The sequence below is a fragment of the Melopsittacus undulatus genome, chromosome 6 (genome assembly GCF_012275295.1).
Source record: "Melopsittacus undulatus isolate bMelUnd1 chromosome 6, bMelUnd1.mat.Z, whole genome shotgun sequence".
Taxonomy (NCBI): domain Eukaryota; kingdom Metazoa; phylum Chordata; class Aves; order Psittaciformes; family Psittaculidae; genus Melopsittacus; species Melopsittacus undulatus.
This window is the reverse complement of record NC_047532.1, coordinates 49,815,829-49,840,110: the sequence shown is the minus strand read 5'-3', so window position 1 is coordinate 49,840,110 and position 24,282 is coordinate 49,815,829. Positions and strand designations below refer to the sequence as shown.

General features: G+C 38.5%; 1 protein-coding gene across 1 annotated transcript in view; it reads left to right on the top strand.

The window, feature by feature from the left end:
• Nucleotides 1-24,282, top strand: part of HMCN1 (hemicentin 1) — a 209,674-nt gene that overhangs the window by 168,522 nt on the left and 16,870 nt on the right. The window contains exons 66-92 of the mRNA XM_034064292.1: nt 315-498; nt 663-760; nt 1,142-1,420; nt 2,057-2,247; nt 4,885-4,966; nt 5,729-5,865; nt 8,919-9,060; nt 10,670-10,814; nt 11,631-11,758; nt 12,117-12,273; nt 12,448-12,569; nt 12,771-12,935; nt 13,116-13,223; nt 13,601-13,738; nt 13,905-14,039; nt 14,309-14,578; nt 14,932-15,122; nt 15,475-15,688; nt 16,275-16,409; nt 16,867-17,057; nt 17,955-18,036; nt 18,848-19,117; nt 19,932-20,102; nt 20,295-20,465; nt 21,433-21,603; nt 22,829-22,999; nt 23,577-23,747. Coding sequence (XP_033920183.1) covers nt 315-498; nt 663-760; nt 1,142-1,420; nt 2,057-2,247; nt 4,885-4,966; nt 5,729-5,865; nt 8,919-9,060; nt 10,670-10,814; nt 11,631-11,758; nt 12,117-12,273; nt 12,448-12,569; nt 12,771-12,935; nt 13,116-13,223; nt 13,601-13,738; nt 13,905-14,039; nt 14,309-14,578; nt 14,932-15,122; nt 15,475-15,688; nt 16,275-16,409; nt 16,867-17,057; nt 17,955-18,036; nt 18,848-19,117; nt 19,932-20,102; nt 20,295-20,465; nt 21,433-21,603; nt 22,829-22,999; nt 23,577-23,747 — 4,419 coding nt within the window. The remainder of the gene's footprint in view (nt 1-314; nt 499-662; nt 761-1,141; nt 1,421-2,056; nt 2,248-4,884; nt 4,967-5,728; nt 5,866-8,918; nt 9,061-10,669; nt 10,815-11,630; nt 11,759-12,116; nt 12,274-12,447; nt 12,570-12,770; nt 12,936-13,115; nt 13,224-13,600; nt 13,739-13,904; nt 14,040-14,308; nt 14,579-14,931; nt 15,123-15,474; nt 15,689-16,274; nt 16,410-16,866; nt 17,058-17,954; nt 18,037-18,847; nt 19,118-19,931; nt 20,103-20,294; nt 20,466-21,432; nt 21,604-22,828; nt 23,000-23,576; nt 23,748-24,282) is intronic.

Here is a 24,282-nt window from a genome sequence, read left to right as displayed (position 1 = left end):
AGCAATAATGAACTTAAATGGTCTAATCTATGCAACTCTCATGGTGTATGAAGGGAACTAAAGTCAGCCAATGCTTAGAGCTGCATGTGCCTGGGCCTTCTTTACATAGTGAGTGGGTAAGTCCCCTCTTGCCCCCAAGACCAAAGCTTTCAAACTAACCTATAAAACCCTAATTTAGTCCTTAAAAAAAAAAAAAAAAAGTGAATCTTTTTATTGGATTGCTTGTGGTACAGGATTTCCTGCAAGGTAACACATGTGAAATGATTTTAAGAGCTGGTTTTAACATCTTCCTTTTCAACATTTACAAAATGTAGTTCCTCCAACAATATCCAATAAGAAAGATGAACCAGAGGACCTCACTGCCCTTTTGGAAACCTCCCTAAATATTGAATGTACTGCTACTGGAACTCCACCACCGCAAATAAACTGGCTAAAGAATGGCCTTCCCTTGTCTGTCTCTTCCCAGATCAGGTTGATGTCAGCTGGGCAAATTCTCAGGTTGGTTTTCATCTATTTTAACTAGCTGAATTTTCTCTTCTCTTTTGGTATATCATCACAATTCAGCCAGTATTTTTTGAAGCAAGAGTAAGTTTTCATCAAACCCATGCAATAATAAAGATAATGTTTTCCATTACACCTTACTTAAAATTATTTTTCTTTAGATTTGCCAGAGTGCAAATATCTGATACTGGTGCATACACTTGTGTGGCATCTAACAGAGCTGGAGTGGACAACAAACATTACAACCTTCAAGTTTTTGGTAAGTTTCTCTGAAATGCTCATGTAAAGAACTTTATTTCTTTATTTCTTAAACCCAATATTCAGTTTTCTTTCTCACCAGCACAAAGTTGCAGACACAAGTATATCTTAAATAACTAATCATTAGGGAAACATTAACTCTTCAATATGTGTGTCTGTTTTTTTTTTAAATGGAAAGTGGTTAACCTTAGAGGAGTCCTTACTTGAATTGGCACACAGAATGTCACAGGCTTTTTAGAAAGAATAATAATACATAATTTCTAAGTGAATTTTAACATGTGCTAAACATGAATGTAAGTGGGAAAATGCAAAAAGGTAACTTATATTTAGAATTAACATCTGGGTTGTAGTCTGTATGAATCAGTTCTTTGTTTCTTGGCAGTACCACCAAGTCTGGATAATGCAGGAGGAACAGAGGATCTGACTGTAGTAAAAGGCAGTTCAGCTTCCATGAAGTGTCTTACTGATGGTACTCCTGCCCCTACTACATCTTGGTTTATAAATGGACATCCTTTAAGCTTCGGAGCTCACCTAACATCAAGTAACCAAGGAATGGTCCTTAATTTTGTAAAAGTAGAGATCAGTGACACAGGCAAATACACTTGTGTAGCATCCAATGAAGCTGGAAATACCAGCAAACATTTTTCCCTGAAAGTGTTGGGTAAGTGTTAACTTTTCAGTTGAACAAAATGTAAGCAGTAAATGAGTATCTACTCAGGACAACAATTAAAAAGTCTCTAGGGATAAGGAGTATTTTCAAGAAACGTTTAATGCAATAAATGAGAAAAATAAGGAATTGGAAGATACCTAAAGATTTGTGAATGAGTAATTCAGTATATTTTTTCCTCAGTGTTTCCAGAGTACTGAAATATGCTATAGTTAATAGTAAAATAATTTACAAAGTAATTTGTTTTAAATTCATAATTTTAGTTAGTAGAAATTCAGCTTCAAAGGATGATAGTGCAGCTGAAGGCACTGCTGACAGTCTGACAGCTAAAGGGCTTATATATTCCTTATATATATAAGAATATTATGCAGCATATTGTGAAATTATGCATAGTATATTATGCAATATATTTTACCTGGGATTATGAAAATATTTTCTAACTAATAATTCCACCTTATAAAATATGCAAATTAATAGACAAAAACAGATGGAAATCTCATAAGATAGTGAGTTTGTGACAGAAATAGTACTAATGCAGAATAATTCTACAAGCTCTAATTGTAAGGCTGAGTATCATATTTTGTAGTCTTTTTGAATCAATAAAGAACTTGAATGTTCTTCCTTCCACAGAGCCGCCCCACATTAATGGATCAGATGAACCAGAAGAGCTCTCTGTCATCATTAACAACCCTCTCGAAATTCCCTGCGTCTCTTCTGGCATTCCGATCCCCAAAATCTCATGGATGAAAGATGGGCACCCACTTTTGCAGAATGATAATATTCATGTCCTAAGAGACGTCCTTCGAATAACCAGTGCTCAGGTAGAGTATTTATTTCAAAACAGCCTCAGTTTTGCAAACCCTAGAGGGGTGTGCATAACTATCTTTTATCAGGACCATCCAAAGAGATGTTCTGAAAACTAAAAATCATCCACCTGCATTTGCAGTTAGAGGATATATTTTTTAAGACTTGCCTGAAAGTTTTCCATACAGAACAAGCAGTAGTATTATGGATTGAGAGTGTCCAAGCACTTCTGCCTCTCCTGAGCATCTCCCGACGACAGGAAAAAGGGAAATATAACCCCCATTTTCAAGAAGGGGAAAATGGATGACACAGAGAATTACAGACTAGTCAGTCTCACCTCCGTGCCTGGCAAAATCTTGGAGCAGATTCTCCTGGAAGGCATGCTAAGGCACATGAGAAACAACAAGGTGCTTGGTGACAGCCAGCAGGGCTTCACTAAGGGGAAATCCTGACTGACTGATTTGGTGGCCTTCTATGATGGGGCTATGGAACTCGGGGACAGGGGTAGAGCAGTTGGTGTCATCTACCTGGACTTGTGCAAAGTGTTTGACACTGTCCCACACGACATCCTTGTCTCTAAATTGGAGAGGCATCAATTTGATAGGTGGACCACTCGGTGGATAAAGTCCTGGCTGGATGGTCGCACTCAAAGAGTTGTGGTCAATGGCTCAATGTCCAGCTGGAAACCAGTAACAAGTGGTGTCCCTCAGGAATCGGTGTTGGGAGCGGACTTGTTCAACATCTTTGTCAGTGACATGGACAGTGGGATTGAGTGCACCCTCAGCAGGTTTGCCAAGACACCAAGCTGTGTGGTTTGGTTGGTACACTAAAGGAAAGGAATGCCATCCAGAGGGACCTTGACACGTTTGTGAGGTGGGCTGATGCCAACCTCATGAAATTTAACCATGACAAGTGCAAGGTCCTACACCTGAGTGGGAGCAATCCCAGGCACAGCTACAGGTTGGGCAGAGAAGAGATTCAGAGTAGCCCTGTGGAGAAGGACTTGGGGGTGTTGGTCAATGAGAAAATGAACATGAGCCAGCTGCAGTGTGCGCTTGCAGCCCAGAAAGCCAACCGTATTCTGAGCTGCATCAAAAGGAGCGTGACCAGCAGGTCGAAGGAGGTGATCCTGCCCCTCTGCTCTGCTCCTGTGAGACCTCACTTGGAGTACTGTGTGCAGTTCAGGTGTCCTCAACATAAAAAGGACATGGCACTGTTGGAACAAGTCCAGAGGAGGGTCATCAGGTTGATCAGAGCACTGGAGCACCTCCCATATGAAGACAGACTGAGAAAGTTGGGGCTGTTCAGCCTGGAGAGCAGGCTGCATGAAGACCTCATAGCAGCCTTCCAGTATCTGAAGGGGGTCCTATAGGGATGGTGATGAAGGTCTATTCATTAGGGACTGTAGTGACAGGACAAGGGGTAAAGGGTTAAAACTGAAACAGGGGAGGTTTAGATTGGATATAAGGAAGAAATTCTTTATTGTTAGGGTGGTGAGGCACTGGAATGGGTTGCCCAGGGAAGCTGTGAATGCCCCATCCCTGGCAGTGTTCCAGGCCAGGCTGGACAGAGCCTTGGGTGATATGGTTTTGTGTGAGGTGTCCCTGCCTGTGGCAGGGGGGTTAGAACTAGATGATCTTAAGGTCCTTTCCACCCCTAACTATTCTATGATTCTATTCCATGATTCTATTCTATGATTCTATTCTATGATTCTGTTATTACTTTAATTTCATTTCAGAGTTCTGTATTTTTCAGTTTATCAGTGCTTCTTGTTATAAAGCAGTACAATTAATGCTTGGGGGCCTGTCTTTTTCTGGGGTTAGTTCTGGTTTTAGTCTGTGTCTGTAATACGTTCTTGTTCATTCCATACCTGACTCTCATTACTATCTTTTGCTGTTCTTTCAGGTTTTATAGTTCCTCCTCAGGCTTTCTTCTCTATCTAGTAGTCCAGATTTTCCTATTATCCATTTGTTTCTCACATTATAAGCCATATATTGCAGAGAAAAACTGAATTTGCAGTCATCTTTGTTCAAATTAATTAAAAATAAACAACAGAAAGTCTTTCGGGTTAATTCAGACAATAATGGAGTCCAGGGGAAAAGAACCTTTAAAGACTTGCACCTAAGGTTGCATTCAGCTGTGAAAAGCCAGACTGAATTTCACCAAACAGAAGTAAGATAGGGCTTGTGTCTGTTCGCTGGCTTGTTTAGCTTGTAAAGCCATTATTTCTTGTCACTACAATAAAGAGTTTACAGGAAGGATAAAGCATAAAGGTATTAATGATTATATGTGCCCAAAAAGATTTCCTTATTACCCAAAACTGATCCTTGCTTAGGTGAATACCTATAGCTAGTTCAATCTTTATTGATTACCAGTTGTAAAAAACATCACAAAGAGAAAGGTTCTTGCTGGAATGACATTATCCAGGGGCATTTTATGGAGTCCTGCAACTCCTAAGACATCTTTGTACAATCACACCATGCTAAATAAAGTTTTCTAGAACTTCATTAATTTATTTTCAGCCATTCCTTTGTTATTGTGTTTGTGGTCAAGTGCTGCCTCTTATATGTTGTTGCCCATGTTTGTATTTCACAGTTTTTCTGAATTGTTCCCATATCCTGAGGTTTCTGCTGAAGTTATTTGTGTGTTTTTAGGTGGAAGACACAGGAAGATACACGTGTTTAGCATCTAGCCCAGCAGGAGATGACGATAAAGAATATTTAGTAAGAGTGCATGGTAAGTTTAATTTAGGGGAAAAAATATTCCTTTAAATATACCATTAAGTTATCTATCAGTATCTCATTTTACAAGTTATATGTTACTAAAGAATTGCATGTTTTAAGAAAGTGATATTACACCATATGATCATAACTAACATTTCTGAATAAGGGTAACAATTCTGAACATAATACACAATTAAAAAGGAAAGTTTCACCTGTTGCAACTGGTTTCTGTTATGATTCCAAGCCTTCTATTTTGAATACTTAGGAAGTTTATAGATACCAGTATTCAGTTGGATTGAATTTATTGTGCTTACTGAAAAAGAATGTGAAGTATACTGACACCTACCATAATCTTAAATTTTCAGTATAAAAGGTAAGAACTATTTTTAGGAATGAACATGTAAAATATGACAATAAAGGAAGTATATATGGGACTTCTGCCATTTCTTGAAGACTATAGCTCCCGTGTTTATCAATTAGCAGTTTATAGAACCTCAGTGATCTCTGATCTGTCTGGTTTAAATGCCGTTACTCTCACTGAGAATGGACTTTAATTTCTCTCACAGTAGTTTCCAGTGTGTGACTTAGGAAACATGTTCACGTGTTAAGCAAATGTGATATATATTTAACACAAGAATTAAAAAGTCAAGCTAATTAATGATACTGTAGTTTTCTGTTTATTTTAAACTTAAGAAAAAATTTGGAAATTTTCAATTTATAATTTTAACGGAGCTCATATGTGTGGAGTTAATTTTTTTCTTAATTCTTGTAACAGTTCCTCCTAACATTGCTGGTACCAGTGGTCCACAGGACTTCACTGTGTTGCAGAACAGACAAGTTATACTGGAATGCAAATCTGATGCTGTGCCACCTCCTACAATCTCATGGCTTAAAAATGGAAAACTTTTAGAGGTATAGTGGTTACATTATTTGTACCAGTCTTTTGTTCCCTTTATTTTTTTACACACAATACTTGAGGTTTCTTATTCTGCTCACTTGCCCCTTCAGTGCAGTCCAAGTCATGGTGCCTTGAATTCAAGAGAAGCTGAGTAGCCCCAGTACAAATACAGTTAGTCCTAAATGAGTACCTGAAGCTAGCAAGCATGTGAAGTGGCCATCCCGCTGTTACTTGTTCTTTTTTCCTTTAGGGGGATCCCTTGCTCCTTCTGGATCCTCTGAACAATGCTAGAAGCCTTCGGTATACTCCTGAATGGCTTCCCAGGAAAGGTAGCTGAGAAAAGACTACACTATATGTTTCCTTTGGGTATATTATTCATCCTCATATTATAGTAGTTTTTAGAAAGGAATTTAAATAATTTATAGTGGAAAAAAAACTGGGTTGCTAATCACCATAGTTTTACATCAAATGCATCTTTTTCACTCGGAATTCCATGTTAAGGCATCAAGTCTCTGCTGATTGAGAGACAATTAGCAAGATGAAGATGGTTTATACAGAAATAAATTACTGCTTCCCATCCTCTTCCTTGAAATCACTCAGAAACCAGGTGATTCCTAATTGAATAATTGAAGTCCAGTTATCAATTAAACTTAATTCATAATTTTCCCTCAATTGCTCTTTATTCATTAATAAAGAGGAAGCAAGTTCAGCTTATTAATTGTGTCTCTCTTAAACTGTAATCCACCAGTAGTCTTCACCCACAGTTCTACTTATTTGCTTTCCTGCTGACATGTCATTCTTCATACTCTATTGTAGATTTAGAAGAATGAAATATTAGTGGAAGAAATAAGAATATGGTGGGTGATTATGTCTTACTAAGTGCTGCTGGGGAATGTTATCTGTAGCACAGGAACTAGCTAGAAACAAGACTAACTTATACACTCTTCTTCTGAATGGTGAAATAGTCGATTGGATAGTGATTTTCAAATTTTTTTTTTTAGTGAAAGCAAGGCTGAACAAGGGTTGGAAGTTCAGAATGTGAATAATTTTGCCTCAGTCTTTAAAAAAAACTTGTGTTTTAAAAGCAGTGCTTAACAAAAATAAAGCATGAAAACAAGCCACTGCTTTATGGTGAAAATTTATAGCAGAGCAGTTGAGGAACATTATGACAGACATAGGTACTCAGCTGATAACCTTTGGATTAACTTTTGTAGTATTTATTCTCTTGCCTCATGAGAACACGTATGTCAGTATGTGAGGGCTGAGGCACCTTGGTTGTGTGGTATAGTCAATCCACTACCTTAGATTTAAATAGAGCAGGGATTTCAATCTCTAGAGGTATCTTCAATCCAGAACTAAATTTAAGTTATATATTTATTTCAGACATGATACTCTTAATTTGTCATGTGTACTTTAAGTAACAGAATTAGGTTTATTGTGTTTTCTACCATCCTTTTCATTCTTCAGCTTAGCTTATATAAATATATATTCTAGATAGCAGGAAAACATTAGTGTCTTCCTGAATGCCTGGTTGCTTTCTCAACTTTGAAGAAATGTAATAGCCTACTAATACTAAGCAGCTGGGAAAGAGCTTTCCTTGGGTATGGAAAGAGCAGCTCTGTGGCATATTCTTGTCCTTATCTTGGAAAAATTGAGGTTTCACAATTACAAGAGAGGATTGGAGAAAGGTTCTCAGGCTGCTGTGTTATTTCAATTTAAGTCATCACTGCTTTTTTGTAATGTAGCCTTATGGTGGAGGGTGTAATTCCTCCTGGTCTTGTTACCTTCCATTGTGGAAATTTTGAGGTCTAATTTAGGTCTCTATGCTTAATGGTGTAATTGTGCAGCACCACCATCCTTGGTAACAGAACCATAGAAAGATCTAGCTTCTAGCAGCTTTGAAGTCCTTGTACTCTTCGCTGATACGGAAATCCACACTGAGTGTTAAGAAGTAGGTAGGAGCATCTTGACCTAATCTAGTTTCATTTAAACATTTGGAAAAAATGCTGAATCTGTATTGTTTCAAAGATGGATTTTCTGACATGCCTTGAGAAGAGTGTAAGGACTATGTGATAGCTTCATTGTCTGTCCTTTGTTGTCAATATGCTTCTATTTTAGAATCCATAGGATAGGCTGTTTGTCCAACAGAAATACCAGTTATTACACAAAATCCGACTGTCTATGATCTACTCTGGTGGTGTGTCATTTCACCTGTGGCTCTAGCACTGCTGTTTATTCTGCATTGGTAGACTTTGTGAGTTGGTGCTTAGTACAAGACCAGTGTACTATGGTACTATTGCAGAGAAGTGCAGAACCAGCAGAGTTTCACCTATCTGTTGTAGCTGCTGTTCTCAGATATTCTACCCAAAAGAGCAGATGAGAATGTCAGCTTTCAACTTCACCCAAAGTGTGGGTAGCACATACTGGAAAAATCTGAGTTTCTGATATTTTTCTACTGTTCTCTACTCAGTTAAGTTCTTGGACACTTGTAGTTGATATCACCATCAGTCACTCATGCAGATATGACCCAGATAGGTTATAGTGAAGATGCCTTGATTAAAGGGTTTCCTAGCAGGTGCTGTGGAGTCATTGTAGAGCTGAGAGGAATGGTATCCTCATACTTGGAAATGCTGGCTGGTAAACTTAGTAGCTAAATTTGTGCTTGGATCAGGACTGTGATGTCTGAAGAGCAGTGTGCACAAATTTGTATTTCTTCTGCGTTTAGTCTGCATGGATTTAATAAATAAATAAATTGTGTTCTATTAGCTGCCCCTTTCCATAAAAACTTAAAAGCCATTGGCTGTGTAACCTAAAAAGCTCTCTTATTCAGGCACAAATCCCAGTAGGGGTCCAAGGTTGAATCATTATACAATGATAATTTTTAAAACTTTGTTTACCCTATTACCTTTGCAGATGTAAACAACGTTAAGCCAGCAATAAATTCAGTCTATGGTTTATCTTTGGCCTTCTTTAATGGCTTTTATTACTCTGCAACAACAGACTGTTCCATCTCCATAAGGAGGAATAGTAAAGCTAAATTTGTCAAACTGTCTCTCTTTTCCATCAGGGAACTCCTCGAGTTCGAATCCTATCCAGTGGGCGATACCTGCAGATCAATAATGCTGACCTCAGTGATACAGCAAGCTATACATGTGTGGCAAGTAATATCGCAGGAAAAGTGACCAGGGAGTTCATGCTGACAGTACATGGTAAAATCATGGATCCAGATTTGTGCATTTTGATCTTTGCATGGTATTTCTGCAGGAGTTCATACAGCAAGAAAGAACCTTTAATAGTCCTTTTCTAGCCCACTGTTGGCCGCTTAGGCTGAGTCTAAACTGTGGCACCCTGTGTATTACCTTGTGTGTCCACAGTTGTCCCCCACACTAAAGGACCTGTTGGGGACTCACCATGGTTCACTATACAACTGTTTGCTCTTCCTGCTAATGGAGGGTATCTGCATCTAGCCATCATCCTGTGTTGTGGTTTAAACCAAGCCATATAGCTCATTCACTCACTCCCCCCTTTTCCCCCCACTCCCAGAGAGTTGGGGAGGAGAATCCAAAGAATGTAGCTCCCACAGGTTGAGATAAGAACAGTTTAATAACTAAGGTTATTAACACAAATCACTACTGTTACCACCAATAATACTAATAATGATAAAGGAAATAATAAGTGAAGAGAATACGACACCTCACCACCCGCTGACCGATAACTCACCCCACCCTGCCTGACCAAGCACCAAGCGATACCTTCTCTAACCCCCCAGAGCACTAACCCTTCCAGGTAACTCTCGGTTACATCCTGGGTATGACGTGCTATGGTATGGAATACCTCTTTGGCTAGCTTGGGTCAGGTGTCCTGTCTCTGCTTCCTCCCAGCCTCTCCTCCTCCCTGGCAGAGCATGAGGCTCAGAAAGTCCTTGGCCAGAGTAAACGTCTGAGCAGTAACTACAAACATAGGTACTATCAGCACCATTCCCAGCCCAAAAGTCAAAACACAACACTGCACCAGCTACCAAGAAGGAGAAAAAATGACTGCTACTGCTGAACCCAGGATATCCTGATAAAGAGTCAGGATACATCCAGAATGATGAAGGACTGAGAAATATTCTTGGACAAATTCAAAGAAATTCTTAAAAGCACTTGACTAGCACCTTGGGGACTAGGTTTCATAGCTGGCTTGGCCACCAGTTTTGCAAAATACTTGAAAACTGGTTTCTTCTCTGTACCTGTATACAGGAGATAGTAAGATAAGGCTTGAAGGGTCCTATGCATCTAGATGCTTGCCCGGTATTACCATAGACCTGAGTTTCATTTTAAACCTATGTATTTTCTCACCTCTAGTCTAATGAGAAACTATTATATTATCACACTTGGGCGATGATATGAAACATTTTTCCTATATCTATTCACTTCACAGTCCAGTCATATGTACCTGCATTACATTGTTCCCCCAATGACTGTTCTTACTGGTCCAGCTAAAATTCTTTTTCTCCTTAATTTAAAATAAGGAAGAAAGGATATCACCATAGCCTTACTTTGCTGAACTTAATATGCTGAACTCTTTTACTGTTTTAGCTGTATTATATCCTTTGCAGTAATTTGCTATGATCTTTAGAATACATTTCAGACAAACTCTTTTTCATTCCCTGCTGCATCATGGCAATTATCACGAACACAAAATGGTAAGAAACTTATTTTTCTCTTTGCAGTGATCCCCACACCTGTTACTACATCTGTTTTCATGTGTTTAGGCTTCAATTATTGAAGTATGAAATTTTTTTCTTTAGATAACAAGCACTTTTTGGCTTTACAGTGGCTCCTATGATCCGAAGCAGTCCTCAAACTGCTGTTGTGCATATAAATGCTTCTGCTATTCTGGAGTGTATTGCAGAAGGAGTACCAACCCCAAGAATTACATGGAGGAAGGATGGGGCTATTTTTACTGGAAACAATACAAGGTATTATCTGAAAATCAGCATAAATATTATTAATCAGTTTTTAAAGAATGAATGAACCACAGAAAGATTCATTTGACATCTCTGACTCATAAATTAGTTTTACTTTCACAAATTAGAACTAATATTTGTACTATGATCTCAAATAGACATAAATGTGGAAAATACAGTTGTAGAAGCAGTAATATAAAGAGGTTTCATACTTTTATTGTTAAGAAGGAGAAAAAACTTCTTTGACAACCAAATATAATAATAATTATTCTGGTATTAAAGATTTTGAACAGTAAATGTGAAAGATTTTGTTATTGTTATTATTATTACTATTATTTTTATAATAGTAACATATAAATATTATCTAATATATAAAACTTTCTAAATCTGTTCCAGTATCAACTTTTATTACAGTGAATAGTTTCCATCTTTTCATTGTTCTACGGGGAAACAGTTTCTAGAGCTGAGCAAATACTAAAGAATTCATTTATATTTCAAAGAAAAAAAGTACAATCGTTAGTTAGGCATTTTTAAAGGCTAAATGAGAAACCATAATAAAGAGCTTTTGGATATTTTCTACAAATCTGGCATCATTTATATGGAATCTCTATGTCAGCTAAATTTCATGATTTCTCTGGAAAGTAGGTGTGCTGGAAAAATGAAGTCAGAATAAGTGAACAAATAAGAAAATTCTATATACCCAAATTAAGACATCATGTGTCTAAGCTATTTGTTGTGTACCCTGAGTCATGTTTTCCTTCTGCACTACCAAGATATCCTATGGTTCTGTTGATTGGATAGTGGAAAAAAAATATGACTTTATTTCAGATATTCCATGTTAGAGGATGGATCTCTACACATACACTCAGCGCACGTTACTGACACAGGAAGATATGTGTGTATGGCAACCAATACAGCTGGCACTGAACGCAAACGAATTGATCTGCAAGTTCTTGGTAAAAGTTTTGGGTTTACATAGTATATGTGCTTGAAGTCCAGTCACATCATTGTCCTTGTTCTGACAGATCATATTTTAAGTTTAGCCCCTTTTTAGCTCCTCTGCTTAAAAAAATAAAAAATGGCCTTAGGAGTACAACCCAAATGTTTATGAAAAGAAAATATTTACTCCTTGTGCACTGGAAATAGAAAGACTTGATACATCCCATGCTGTATGTTTAGGAAGTTTACTACTGTCACTTTTTATAAAAATCAAGTAAATGTATTTGGCAGTTCAGGTCTATATAAAGGTATGAGAGGAGTCTGTGGGCATATGCATACAATTATTCTGAATAATTAAGCTTTGTTTGTTCTTAGTTCCTCCAGCTATTGCTCCTGGACCCACAAATATCACAGTTACTGTAAATGTGCAGACCACTTTGCCTTGTGAAACCACTGGAATTCCAAACCCAACAATTAGCTGGAAAAAGAATGGGCATCTGCTTAGTGTTGACCAGAACCAGAATATATACAGGTGAGAGATGTTTTATTTTCACTGTGGGTTTAAAATTTTCAAGGATGATTTTGGCACTTCAAAAATTTAGCCATTCTTAAATGTAATCTTTTATAACCAGCAAAGTCAGCGGTCTGATTACCTGAGAAAAAAATATTTCAATGTCTTTTACTTTCTTCTCTTTTCTTTGTTCAGACTTCTATCTTCAGGTTCCTTAGTAATCATTTCTCCCACTGTGGATGATACTGCTGTCTATGAGTGCTCTGTGTCAAATGATGCAGGAGAAGATCAAAGAGCCGTTGAGCTCACTGTTCAAGGTAGAGGGAATATTGCTATTACATCTGTATGGCATCCAGGATTTCTCTGGGGCATTCAAATGTTGAGATCAGATTTTATACCATGTTTTTCTGATACTGATATCCATAAGTCTCTAGTATTCCCAAGAAATGTAAGTTATTTCCAGGAATTCATAAAAATGAAAAGGAGCAAGTAACCTTTACACTAATCTTCATTTTTAGTGCCCCCATCCATAGCAGATGAAGCCACAGACCTTTTGGTGACAAAGCTGTCTCCAGTAGTGATATCCTGCACTGCGTCAGGGGTTCCTGTCCCCTCAGTTCATTGGACCAAAAATGGCAGAAAGTTGCTTCACAGAGGAGATGGCTACAGAATTCTCTCTTCAGGTACTGTGAGTGACTGGAGCTCAGCCTCACATCTAGAAATAATGAATTAAATAAATGCAAACAACCCCTCTCCAATTTCTTAGAATAAAAATACAGACTTCTTTGGATGGATGCTGTATTCACAATGAAACTCTCCTGTGGGATACTGCTGTATGTTGTAACACACCCTCTTTGTTGCAGGTGCCATTGAAATACCTGCTGCTCAGCTAGCACATGCAGGACGGTACACCTGTGTGGCCAGGAACGCAGCTGGCTCAGCTCATAGACATGTTACTCTTCACATTCAGGGTAAGATGGGAAGCTAAAGAGAAAATGCATTCTGTAAGTAAACGCTGCTGATTTAACACAAACATGGGCTGCAGAATAATGATGAGGCCAGAGGACTGTCACAGATTGTCTTGCTCAGCCAAAGTGTCTTGCAGATGCACTGATTAATCACAAAGTCACCACTCTGCATGTTACAACTCTGGTACCTTGGGTAGAGTCTCCTAGTCCATGCTGTGCTATTTCATTTTTGAGATTTTTGTTTCTTTGGTTTTTGGTAAGTTAAAATGTATCTGTGATGGCAAATTGCAAGAAGTAAGGCTGTATTCTATACCTTCATAGACTCTCAGATGATACAATTTTAGTATCTCCTGTATTTTCCTTTTAATTTTGTTCCACAGAGCCACCAGTTATCCAAACTCAGCCAGGGACACTGGATGTCATTGTGAACAATCCAATTCTGCTACCATGTGAAGCGACAGGTACACCTCAACCCATAATAACATGGCAAAAGGAGGGCATCAATATAATCACAACAGGTATCCTCTTAACTTCAGCCTACTTACTGTAACTCAGAAACTTGTTTTCTCTTTTCTGAATGTTCAAACTTAGATATAAGGAACTTATTTATTTAAAAAGGAAAAAACAAACCAATGAAAAAATAAACAAGCCAAAAGTTTCATACTGTGCTTATATTTGTTTTAGGAGACAGTTATATGGTTCTTCCAAGTGGCAGTTTACAGGTTGCAAAATCAGCTATTGAAGATGCTGGCACTTACATGTGTGTTGCTCAAAATCCAGCTGGTACTGCTCTGGGGAAGATCAAACTGAAAGTTCAAGGTAAATCATCTTTTAAACTTGTAGTGATCTACAGACAAGAAATCTGTGTATGCTTTCCGTTAGTCAAAACACAATTCTGAGCAATAGAAATTGACTTAATGCTTTCCTATTTGATGACACTGAATAGAGCCCAGGAGGTTTTTTCCCTTTTGTTGTCTGTCTAATTTATAATCAAGATATGCTTTTAGGATTATTTTCACCAAGAACTGAAGCATTCCATGCTTCTTACAACATCTAAGTATTTTAAAAAATTTCCTTATTCTTTTCAGTTCCTCCTGTTATCAAGTCTCACCTCAAGGAATACATTGTTCCTGTTGATCAGTCTGTCACTCTGCAGTGCGAGGCTGAAGGCTACCCTGGGCCAGAGATCAGTTGGCATAAAGATGGACAGCAAATAACAGAGTCCATTAGAAGAAGAATTCTTAGCACTGGTGCTCTTCAGATTGCGTTTGTACAGCCTGATGACACTGGCCTTTACACATGCATAGCGGCAAACCTGGCAGGGTCCAGCACTTCTAGCATGGACCTCACTGTACACAGTAAGTGGGACTGTATGGAAATATCATGTATTACCACAGTATAAACCTACACAGGGTAAGGAGCTAGGATGTAAGGGATAAGCTCAGCAAAATTGCACTACTTAAAGAGTGTGTTTTACTGCATTATAGTTGCTTGAATTTACACAGAGCTTTACATCTGCCTCACTTAGTTTATATTTTTGTTACAAGTAGTTCACACATTTCTGTGGTTTCCTTAATGGTGGTCATCAATAGGGACTAAAAACAATAAAGAAGATCCAGTGGTTTCAGGTATTCAGTGCAGTATAGTACGCTTTTACAGTAGTGCTTGGATAGTACATAATAATAAATCTTTTTAATATACCTTCTCACAGTTCCACCCAAGATTCATAGGAGTGATGCTCAGTACACAGTCACAGAGAACTCCCAGGCTGTTCTATCCTGTGTGGCTGATGGGATTCCAACACCAACAATAAACTGGAAGAAGGACAATACACTGTTAACAGACATAGTAGGAAAATATCAGGCTATGCCAGATGGAGACCTCATTTTGGACAGTGTTCTTGTAAGTTTCCTGAATCTAAGCTATGCCTCAACAGGTTTGGCAATAGTAAGACTCTGTTTCTCTTCATATGCACCCACTTTTGGATTTATCTTAGTTTTATTTTGTTTTCTTGCTCTTAATGTTCCAAAGTAAACATTCAATTTTCCACTAAGGAGTAAAATCTGCAAAAATTTAGAGTGATAAGGAAGGACAAAAAGAAGTTAATCTTTCAAATTTAGAGGAAGTGAAAGAGTTCAGATGAGCATTTCTTCTGAGTGTTTGTTCGAACATTTTGAGATTCTCTTATTGTTACAAGGGGTAGCATTTCGTAGGATATATCATAGTTGAATTTCCCCAACACACTTTCTTTTAGCATGAAGATTCTGGCAGTTACACCTGTATTGCAAGCAATGCTGCTGGAGAAGACACACACACTGTCACCCTGATAGTTCATGTGCTTCCAGCTTTTACTGAACTGCCTGGAGATGTAGCTTTGACTAAAGGAGAACAGCTCAGATTAACTTGCAAAGCAACTGGGATACCAGTACCCAAAATAACATGGACCTTTAACAATAACATAATTCCAGGTAGGTGACACTGGGTTTTATTGGCCATTCCACTCTGCAATTGTTCCCCCTCTCCCCCCCCCCCCCAAGCATTGTAATTAGTTTAGGATAGGGAAGAAAAATAATCTAGAGGTAACAAAGTTGATAGGCAGTGATTGTGTGCGGAATATCTTCAATATTGTGCAATCATGTAATTAAATTGTCTTTGAGACAAAGCTGTAAGGACAATAATTAAGAAATTGTTCCTCTTCTGTAACCACTAATGTAACACATTAAAAAAAATCTATATTTGATGATATTTATTCAACATCCAACAACTAATGCTATTTCTCTTAAATTTGAAGAAAACCTCAGCAGTCCATAGAATGTAGATGCACAAAGCCTAAAGTTAAGGGACAACTCAAGTGAATACAGGCATGTGGGCAAATGTTACAGCAGTGATTTTTCTGTGCATTTCTTAGGTATCTAAGCAATTAAATGGTACAATGCCATTGAGCTGTGTTGCTGAATAGCACTCTAATTCAGTCTTACAACATACTGATACAACACTGAGATGTACACATTTAAAATCATTGGAGTAACCCTTTGCTCTGTGTTCTCCCTTCAGCACTGTATGATGATGTAAATGGACACAGTGAACTTGTTATTGAAAGAGTGTCTAAGGATGACTCTGGTACATACGTCTGCACAGCAGAAAACACAGTTGGTTCAATCAAAGCTATTGGTTTTGTGTATGTCAAAGGTATGTAAAACAGTAGTTATGGTCACTGTTGGACAGTTTCACACAACTATCTGTTTGGATAGTAGAATCCTAGGATGGTTTGGGATGGAAGGGACATTAAAAATCACCTAGTTCCACACCCCTACCACAGGCAGGGACATCTTTCACTAGACCAGATTGCTCAAAGCCCCATCCAGTCTGGCTTTGAATGCTTCTAGGGAGGGGGCATCCACAGCTTCTCTTGGCATCATGTGCCAGTCTTGCCACCAGTAAAGAATTTCTTCCTAATGGCTAATCTAAATTTATCCTTTCAGTTTAAAACCATTACCCCTAGTATTTGGTACATTGTCTATGGCTAAATGGGAAAAATTAAAACAGTTTGAAATTCATACTTCAGAAAGTCAGAGATGAATGATCCCTTCCAGCAATTCCATTAAGGGCATTTGATTTTGACTCTGCTATTTCTTTGTGTTCTCAGAGCCTCCAGTCTTCAAAGGCGATTACCACTCTAGCCGAATTGAGCCTTTGGGAGGCAATGCTATGTTGAATTGTGAAGTCAGAGGAGATCCACCTCCAACCATCCAGTGGAGCAAAAAAGGAGTTGGCATTCAGATTAGCAACAGGATCCGACAGCTTAACAATGGTTCTCTCGCTATCTATGGCACTGTAGTGAGTCACTGATCTGTTACAATGTGTTTCTGCATTTTATTTGATTAATAAAGGTATTCCAGATCATGATATTTTGAAAGGCTGAAGCTTGATGTTTAATGCACTTTTGCTTTTACCTTTAACGAATGTTGTTTTAATTCAGACTAGAATTAGACTCAAATTATTCTGTCAAAAAGAAACCCATGGGGCTATCCTTTAATTGCCAGAAAGACTGAATCTACATACTAATCATTGATGTGTGAAATTGTACCCAATTACATGGGACTTTTACTTTTGACCTTAAAAGAGCCTCTGTTCTACAACAGATTGGCTGAAAATCAGTTGTGTTCTCCATGTGATATCATTTGGCATCTAAATTCCTAATGTAAATTGCAAGACATGTTGCTTTCCCCCATAAACTCATGTCTACATTTTGAAATGGGGTTGAAAACTGCAGGCAGAGAGGGACACCTTCCATTAGACCAGGTTGTTCAATGCAACATGCAACCTGGCCTTGAATACTTACAGGGAGAGGACATCCACAACTTACCTTGGCAACATGCACCAGTCTTGCCATCCTCACATTAAAGAGTTTCTTCCTAATAGCTAATCTAGCAAGATGAGATCTTATTAGATTCTTCATTACACACTCATTTAAACTTCATTTAAACAGTAACTTGAGTTTTCATTTAAAAAAAAATGAGTTGAAGGAAATAAAAAATTAAATACTAAAAATAATTCACACTATTAATTTAATAATAAAGGAAAAATCTTGAGATACTCTAGAACCTAACAGCATTCCTCTTAAAATCCAGGGCATGCCAGAATGTGCTGCAGAAAATTCATTTACAGGATGTGCACTGTAAACAGAAACCATCATTACACAAACATGTTGAGTATTTTTTTTTTGTTCTTTAGAATGAAGATGCTGGTGACTACAAGTGTGTGGCTACCAATGATGCTGGTGTGGTGGAACGCAGTCTGACACTAACGCTTCAGAGTAAGACTTAAATTGATAAATTTAATTTCACTAGACTGGAGCAATATACACCTTTGGACAGATGGATGCAGCTCCCATTCAATTTTTGAAGGTTGGGCACTGCACTGTAGGTTAAGATTCCTCTCACCTTTCATTATTAATATGTTTATAGTCTAGTTTAAGCTGGTGATTGAGGTCAAAGAAGAGAAGCATGTATAGGACGATTCAAGCTCATTTTAGAACCACCTTAGAGTAGGGTGAATCATCTTTTGAAAGGACCTGTTTCTCTTAGTTGACTAGAGAGCATGTCGATAGCACTGGATAAATTAGACTTTTAACTTTTAGATTAAGAAAATTACAAGACATGAATCTCAGCTTTCACTGTCAATATTTTATTTTTACCAGAAAGAATATTATAGAATTATTTTTTCACCAGTGGTAGAATTTCTGAACATCCCTTTTCTGTGGTAACCTCAAGCATTGTTGATCTGTTATTTATGTCTCAGTTGCCTCTGGACATAACTAAGTGCATCTTCCTACAGGCTTTATGAAAAGCAAGACTTTTAGCAATAAAGACGTCTGTATATGCTCGTATAATCAGACCTTAATCCCAGCTTTGGCCCTCAGATTGCTTCATATCAAAAATAGCCTGTCATTATCATCTTAACTTGATGTATTTTGATGGTGAAAGATCAACAATAATAATTTTAGCTAAACTAAACTGTCATCAGATTTTTTTGCCCTCATTCTGACCAGAACTCTCAATAATCAATATAACAAAAAAAAAAAAATGTAACCATGTGCCATTGCCTAAAGAAACATTGTCTTTCAGGTCCTCCAGTCATCACTGTTGAACCTGTGGAAACAGTTATAGAAGCTGGTGACACAGCAATGATGAACTGCCAGGCGAATGGGGAGCCTTCTCCAACCATCAAATGGTCCCGCCAAGGCCATCCAGTTGAGGGCGATGAGAGAGTGACTGTCCTGTCCAATGGCTCCTTGCTTATTGTTGCAGCACAGAAGGAAGATACGTCTGAATATGAGTGTGTAGCAAGGAATCTAATGGGATCTATTCTTGTTAGAGTACCACTGACTGTCCAGGGTAGGTGCACAAAATATAGAATCACAGAATGGTTTTGGTTGGAAGGCACCTTAAAGATCATCCAGTTCCAACCTCCTGCCATTGGGCAGGGTCACCTTCCTCTAGACCGGTTTACCCCAAGCCCTGTTCAACCTGACCTTGAATACTGCCAGGGATGTGGCAGCCACAGCTTACTTGAGCAACCTGTTCCAGTGTCTCACCACTCGCACATTAAAGAATTTCTTCCTAATACCTGATCTAAATCTACCCTCTTTCAGCTTAAAGCCATTCTCCCTTGTCCTACTATATTGCTTATAAAATGTCCCTCTTGAGGATAGGATAGTGACTACCAAGCCGGTAGATTACAGCATTAATAGAGATAATATATGATCAAGATTTTATCTTATCCATATTTTATGGATATTTAATCTTACATTCCACATACACATAAGTACACATTAAGCCTAGTCTGAGATGTCAGTGGGGTTTTGTTTAATGAAAATTTGTTCCGTTATATTCATCCAGCTGTGTGAGACAGATGAGCATGAAGCAGTGAGAGACATAGTAATGAATGAATCTTGAGCTAGATACCATCCTCAGAACACATAACTTCATAGTGCCTTTAAGGAATAGCCCTTATGAGCAAAAGCAATAACTATTTCAGAGCAGCTGAGGTATTCTCAGAACTGTAGTAGATATTTCTGTATTAATAAAGATGGGAAGTGAGTTGGATTTCCAAGTAATGGTTTATGAAGTGCACTTTTCACTATGCTGTATCAATCTAAGAGAATTACAAGCAGAAGCATGATACAGAGCGTCATTTTTCCCATTGCAGTGCATGGTGGATTTTCCAATTGGCTTGAATGGCGATCTTGCAGTGTAACTTGTGGTCAAGGTGTTCAGGAGCGAGTACGTCAATGCAACAACCCTCTTCCAGCAAATGGTGGGAAGAGGTGTGAGGGGCCTGATACAGATGTACGCAGCTGCCATAACAAGCCATGTCCAGGTATTTCTTTAATGAATTGATACTTTAAATGTGCCTTATGTTAAGTGCCCTAACAGTGCACAGATCTTCGTGACAGATGAATTTTGCTAAGAAGCTGGAATTAATTTTTTCTTTGTGGAAAGGAAGAGGAAATTTCAATAAATACTGCAGAAATATTTTTTGATTAAAACTGTCTGGGTTTCTGTTTCTTAGTGGATGGCAGCTGGTCAGAGTGGGGGCTATGGGAAGAGTGTTCGAAGAGCTGTGGACAAGGTAACAGGACCAGAACCAGAACCTGCAGTAACCCACCAACTCAGCATGGCGGGAAGCCCTGTGATGGCAGTGCTGTGGATTCAGTCATGTGTAATATAAGGCCTTGCCCAGGTAAGAGAAGAGCGGTTTAAAAATAGCTGCACAAGGAGTTTTTTGTAATAGTTTCTTTTTTTTTTTAATTATTTTTCTCCAAACCCAAATTCTTCCAGCTTATTTAGAATTATTAAATTACAAAAGAATTAATCTCCCCCACCTTCTTTTTTTTTTACAATTGTTTGTAATGTATTGAGTGGCACTAGTTCTTGGAGACAGAAGTCACAAAAGTGCATGGAGAATTCTTAGCATTTCCCCTCCCCTCCCCCCCCCAAAAAAAAGTCTTTTTTTTTTAATTTTACTGTTTTTCAATACTTGTTACCCATGTTCTCACAGAACAAACTCACAAAACCAATTAAAATGGAAAAATAACCAAACCCACCCAAACAACTATTAAAAAGCCATGTAAATCATGATAGTTTAAGACATTATCTGTTCATTTTCCCCTGTTATTTTAATTTTCAGCCACATTTTCCTCATAACTAAGCTGAATGTTCATGTTTCTCTCATGTCTTGATTTTTCCCTTTCACCCTGGCTCTGCTACCACCACAATGCCAGATGCTCATCCATCAGCCTAAGATTCAGTTCTCTAGATCTTGGCTCTGGCTTACTGGTAATCACTGAAGCTGTGTGCCAGTTTTTAACTAGCATGGCCCTTCCCCTGCTGAGACCTTCAGCCTAATACATGACAGTCAGAGCCAGGTAACTTATGAAAGACCAGATTTGATCAAGTGTTCAGCTCTGGTGTTCCAAGACTGTAGTAAGGTGAAGTGATGTATTTGGAAAATGAAAAGGAAAGAATCTTTTTTGCAAAATGTTAATACACTTTGGCTATTGCTCAAGGCAATGGCCTTTTCAAGGGCTTATTCAGGGTATTTATTGATACTAAGCAACACAGCTTTTTGCCTTAGGCTGTGAAGCTGTAATTTCAAGTTAGAGCAGCTGTACAGTTTCAACAGTTTTATAGCTGTGATGCCTTTGCAGTTGATGGTGAGTGGAGTTCTTGGCTGCCATGGGGTCCTTGCAGCGAGACTTGCGGGAAAGGTACTCAAACACGACTGAGGCTCTGCAATAACCCTCCTCCTTCACATGATGGATCATACTGTGAGGGGTCTGACGCACAGGTTCAGGTTTGCAGCAAGAGACGCTGCCCAGGTAAGATGCGTTGGACACAAAGGGAACGATGACAGTCTTTTAATTTCCTTTCCAAATTCTACTTAATTTATATTGAAACCTTTCCAGTTTTGAAAGTGCAGTCCCTGAAAAAATTCCATTCAAGCCTTTAATTTTCTTGGTCCCTGCCCCTATCTTTGGCATCCCACTATAGACCTAATATATGGGATTTCTTCTCCTGTCCTTGTCTCTCTTCCCTTACCTTGTGACTGTGCAAAAGCAGCATTTTAAAACCTTGGCAGTTAAATTACAGGTTTCCTAAATATTGGTTTTTATTTTTTTTCTTGGTTCTGTTATTCATTTATCCTGTTCTTCCATATTTCAATGAGTCCTTCATGACTGAACAGGAGAGTTCAGTTTTGAAATACAACCTCTGTATTTGGCCGCAGGGATAATGAGAAGGAAATTTCATTAAGTGGAATGTGCAGTAGTTTAGACTAGATCCTTCTGGCTTGTGCTCCATTTTGCACATGCCAGACCCTCTGCCAAGTCCCCACTATAACTGTCAATGTGTAGAAGAGAATACTGCCCTTCTGGTAGTCAAGTAAGTGAGGGTTCGATGTTGCACATTTACCCAGCTCCACACACTGCTGCTTGAGGATGTTATTGCTTACAGCTAGTTTGTGACTAATTGGCTTGTTCTCAGCCAACAACTTAAGTGCTCACATAGATGTAGCTGTAGCAGCTTGTGTCACCATGTCCTGGGAAATCAAAGACCCTACTACTCAGCTGCATAGACCTGATTTATGAGAGATAATTTAGTAATAGCTCCTACAAAGAGCTGAGCCAGTAACTGAAAGGTTGGTTAGGAAGAAGGGTTACATCTTAAGACAGTGCAGCTGCAACCAGAGGAGGGTGCACAGGTGAAGGCTGGGGCTTTGGGGTAGCACTTGTGCCAGCAGAGTGTGGTATTTTCAGGTACTATTTTGTATGTGGTTCAGCTTGCTTACAGGTATCTAAAAATGGGAAAGTGTCTGAGCTTGAGAACTGAGTGATCCCTGACCATGTTTCTGGTCAAGCGTATATGTTACTTAAAAGACAGGTCATCCCTTTCTCCAGCTTTACTCCCAGAAATCTCTATGTAGCTGGGATGTTCTAGAGAGTCAGTAACATCCTATGTCTGTTTTACCCTGATGTAGCACTGATTTACTTTGTTGTTTCTAATGTCAGAGACACTAAGTGTACCATGCTATGCCTTTCTCACCAGTGGATGGGAAGTGGGCCACGTGGAGCAGCTGGAGTGCCTGCACTGTGTCCTGTGGAGGAGGAAGCAGGCAGAGAACGCGTCACTGCTCAGACCCAGCCCCACAGTTTGGGGGTCACAAATGTGAAGGAAATGACATACAAATTGATTTTTGCAACAGTGATCTTTGTCCAAGTAAGTGCTTTGAATTAGGCTGCTTATCCACTCACTAGGTTTGTATATATGCATGAGAGGAACAAAGCCCTCCACAAATCACAAACTCCCACAAAAATTAGGGGGGTCTGAATACAGGCAAGTGGTATTAGCTGCCTGGCAAGAGTGAAAGCATCTCTTCATCATTCAGTATGACTGGGGCACTTCAAACTTAACTATTAGGAGGACAAACAACTGCTGGTCATAAGGTCCTGCTAGACTGTCAGATGTCACACAACTCTCTAAAGTGACAACTGTCCAGTCATAAGGTACTGCAAAGTGAATTTCTTTGTATCTCACAGTAGCATGCAGTGACTCATTGAGTTAATAACATATGCTGCACACTTTCTTACAAACAATGAAGTTCTGGAGTTACTCAGAAATCACTGAATGCTGGACAAGGTAACTTTCTTAGATCTTTAACTGTCTGGTTCTTTTTATTTTGGGAAAATATGTGAACAAGTTAGTCTTCAATAGCAATATTTTCCTAGCTTGACTTTCTGGTTTTAAGTATTTGTTGTTAAGAGGAAGACAGATAAAATCTAGCATATCTTTACAGTTCATGGAAACTGGGGCCCATGGAGTAGCTGGGGAACTTGTAGTCGAACATGTAATGGAGGCCAGAAGAGGCGATACCGGACCTGTGACAATCCTCGCCCTGCCAGTGGTGGAAGGGCATGTGCAGGGGCTGACATGCAGATCCAGAAGTGCAGCACTGACCTGTGCCCTGGTGAGTGCTCAGACTAACAGACATTAAATGCAGCTTCCACTGGAAGACATCAAGGTGTACATAACATAAGTTAGATTCACATATTATGAAAGGAATGTAGAGCATTCTGTAATTATTTACAATTTAATACAAAATAATAATCCACTCTCACTTTTTTCTTTAAGCGACTGCCACCTTACAAAGATTTCCTCCTTCATTAGTTAGATTTCCTCAAAATAACATAGAATGATGCAAACCAAGAAACAACATATGAAAATCTCTCCTATATCTAGTAATTCTACTTTTTATAGAAATACAATTTATAAGGCTCCCATATAAACTCTCTTAATGTATTCCAGAGCAGGGAAAAATGCTAAGTTCAAATGCTTTAAACAAAATGACGATCAAAGCAGTAAATTAATTTATTGACAATACATAACTAAGGGGTAATTGATGAACTTAGACATTCAGGATCAGTGTCAGCAATACAGAATATAAACCACAGTGCTAGAGACTTATTAAATGCCTATAAATTTCTAAACACCCTTCTGTAACT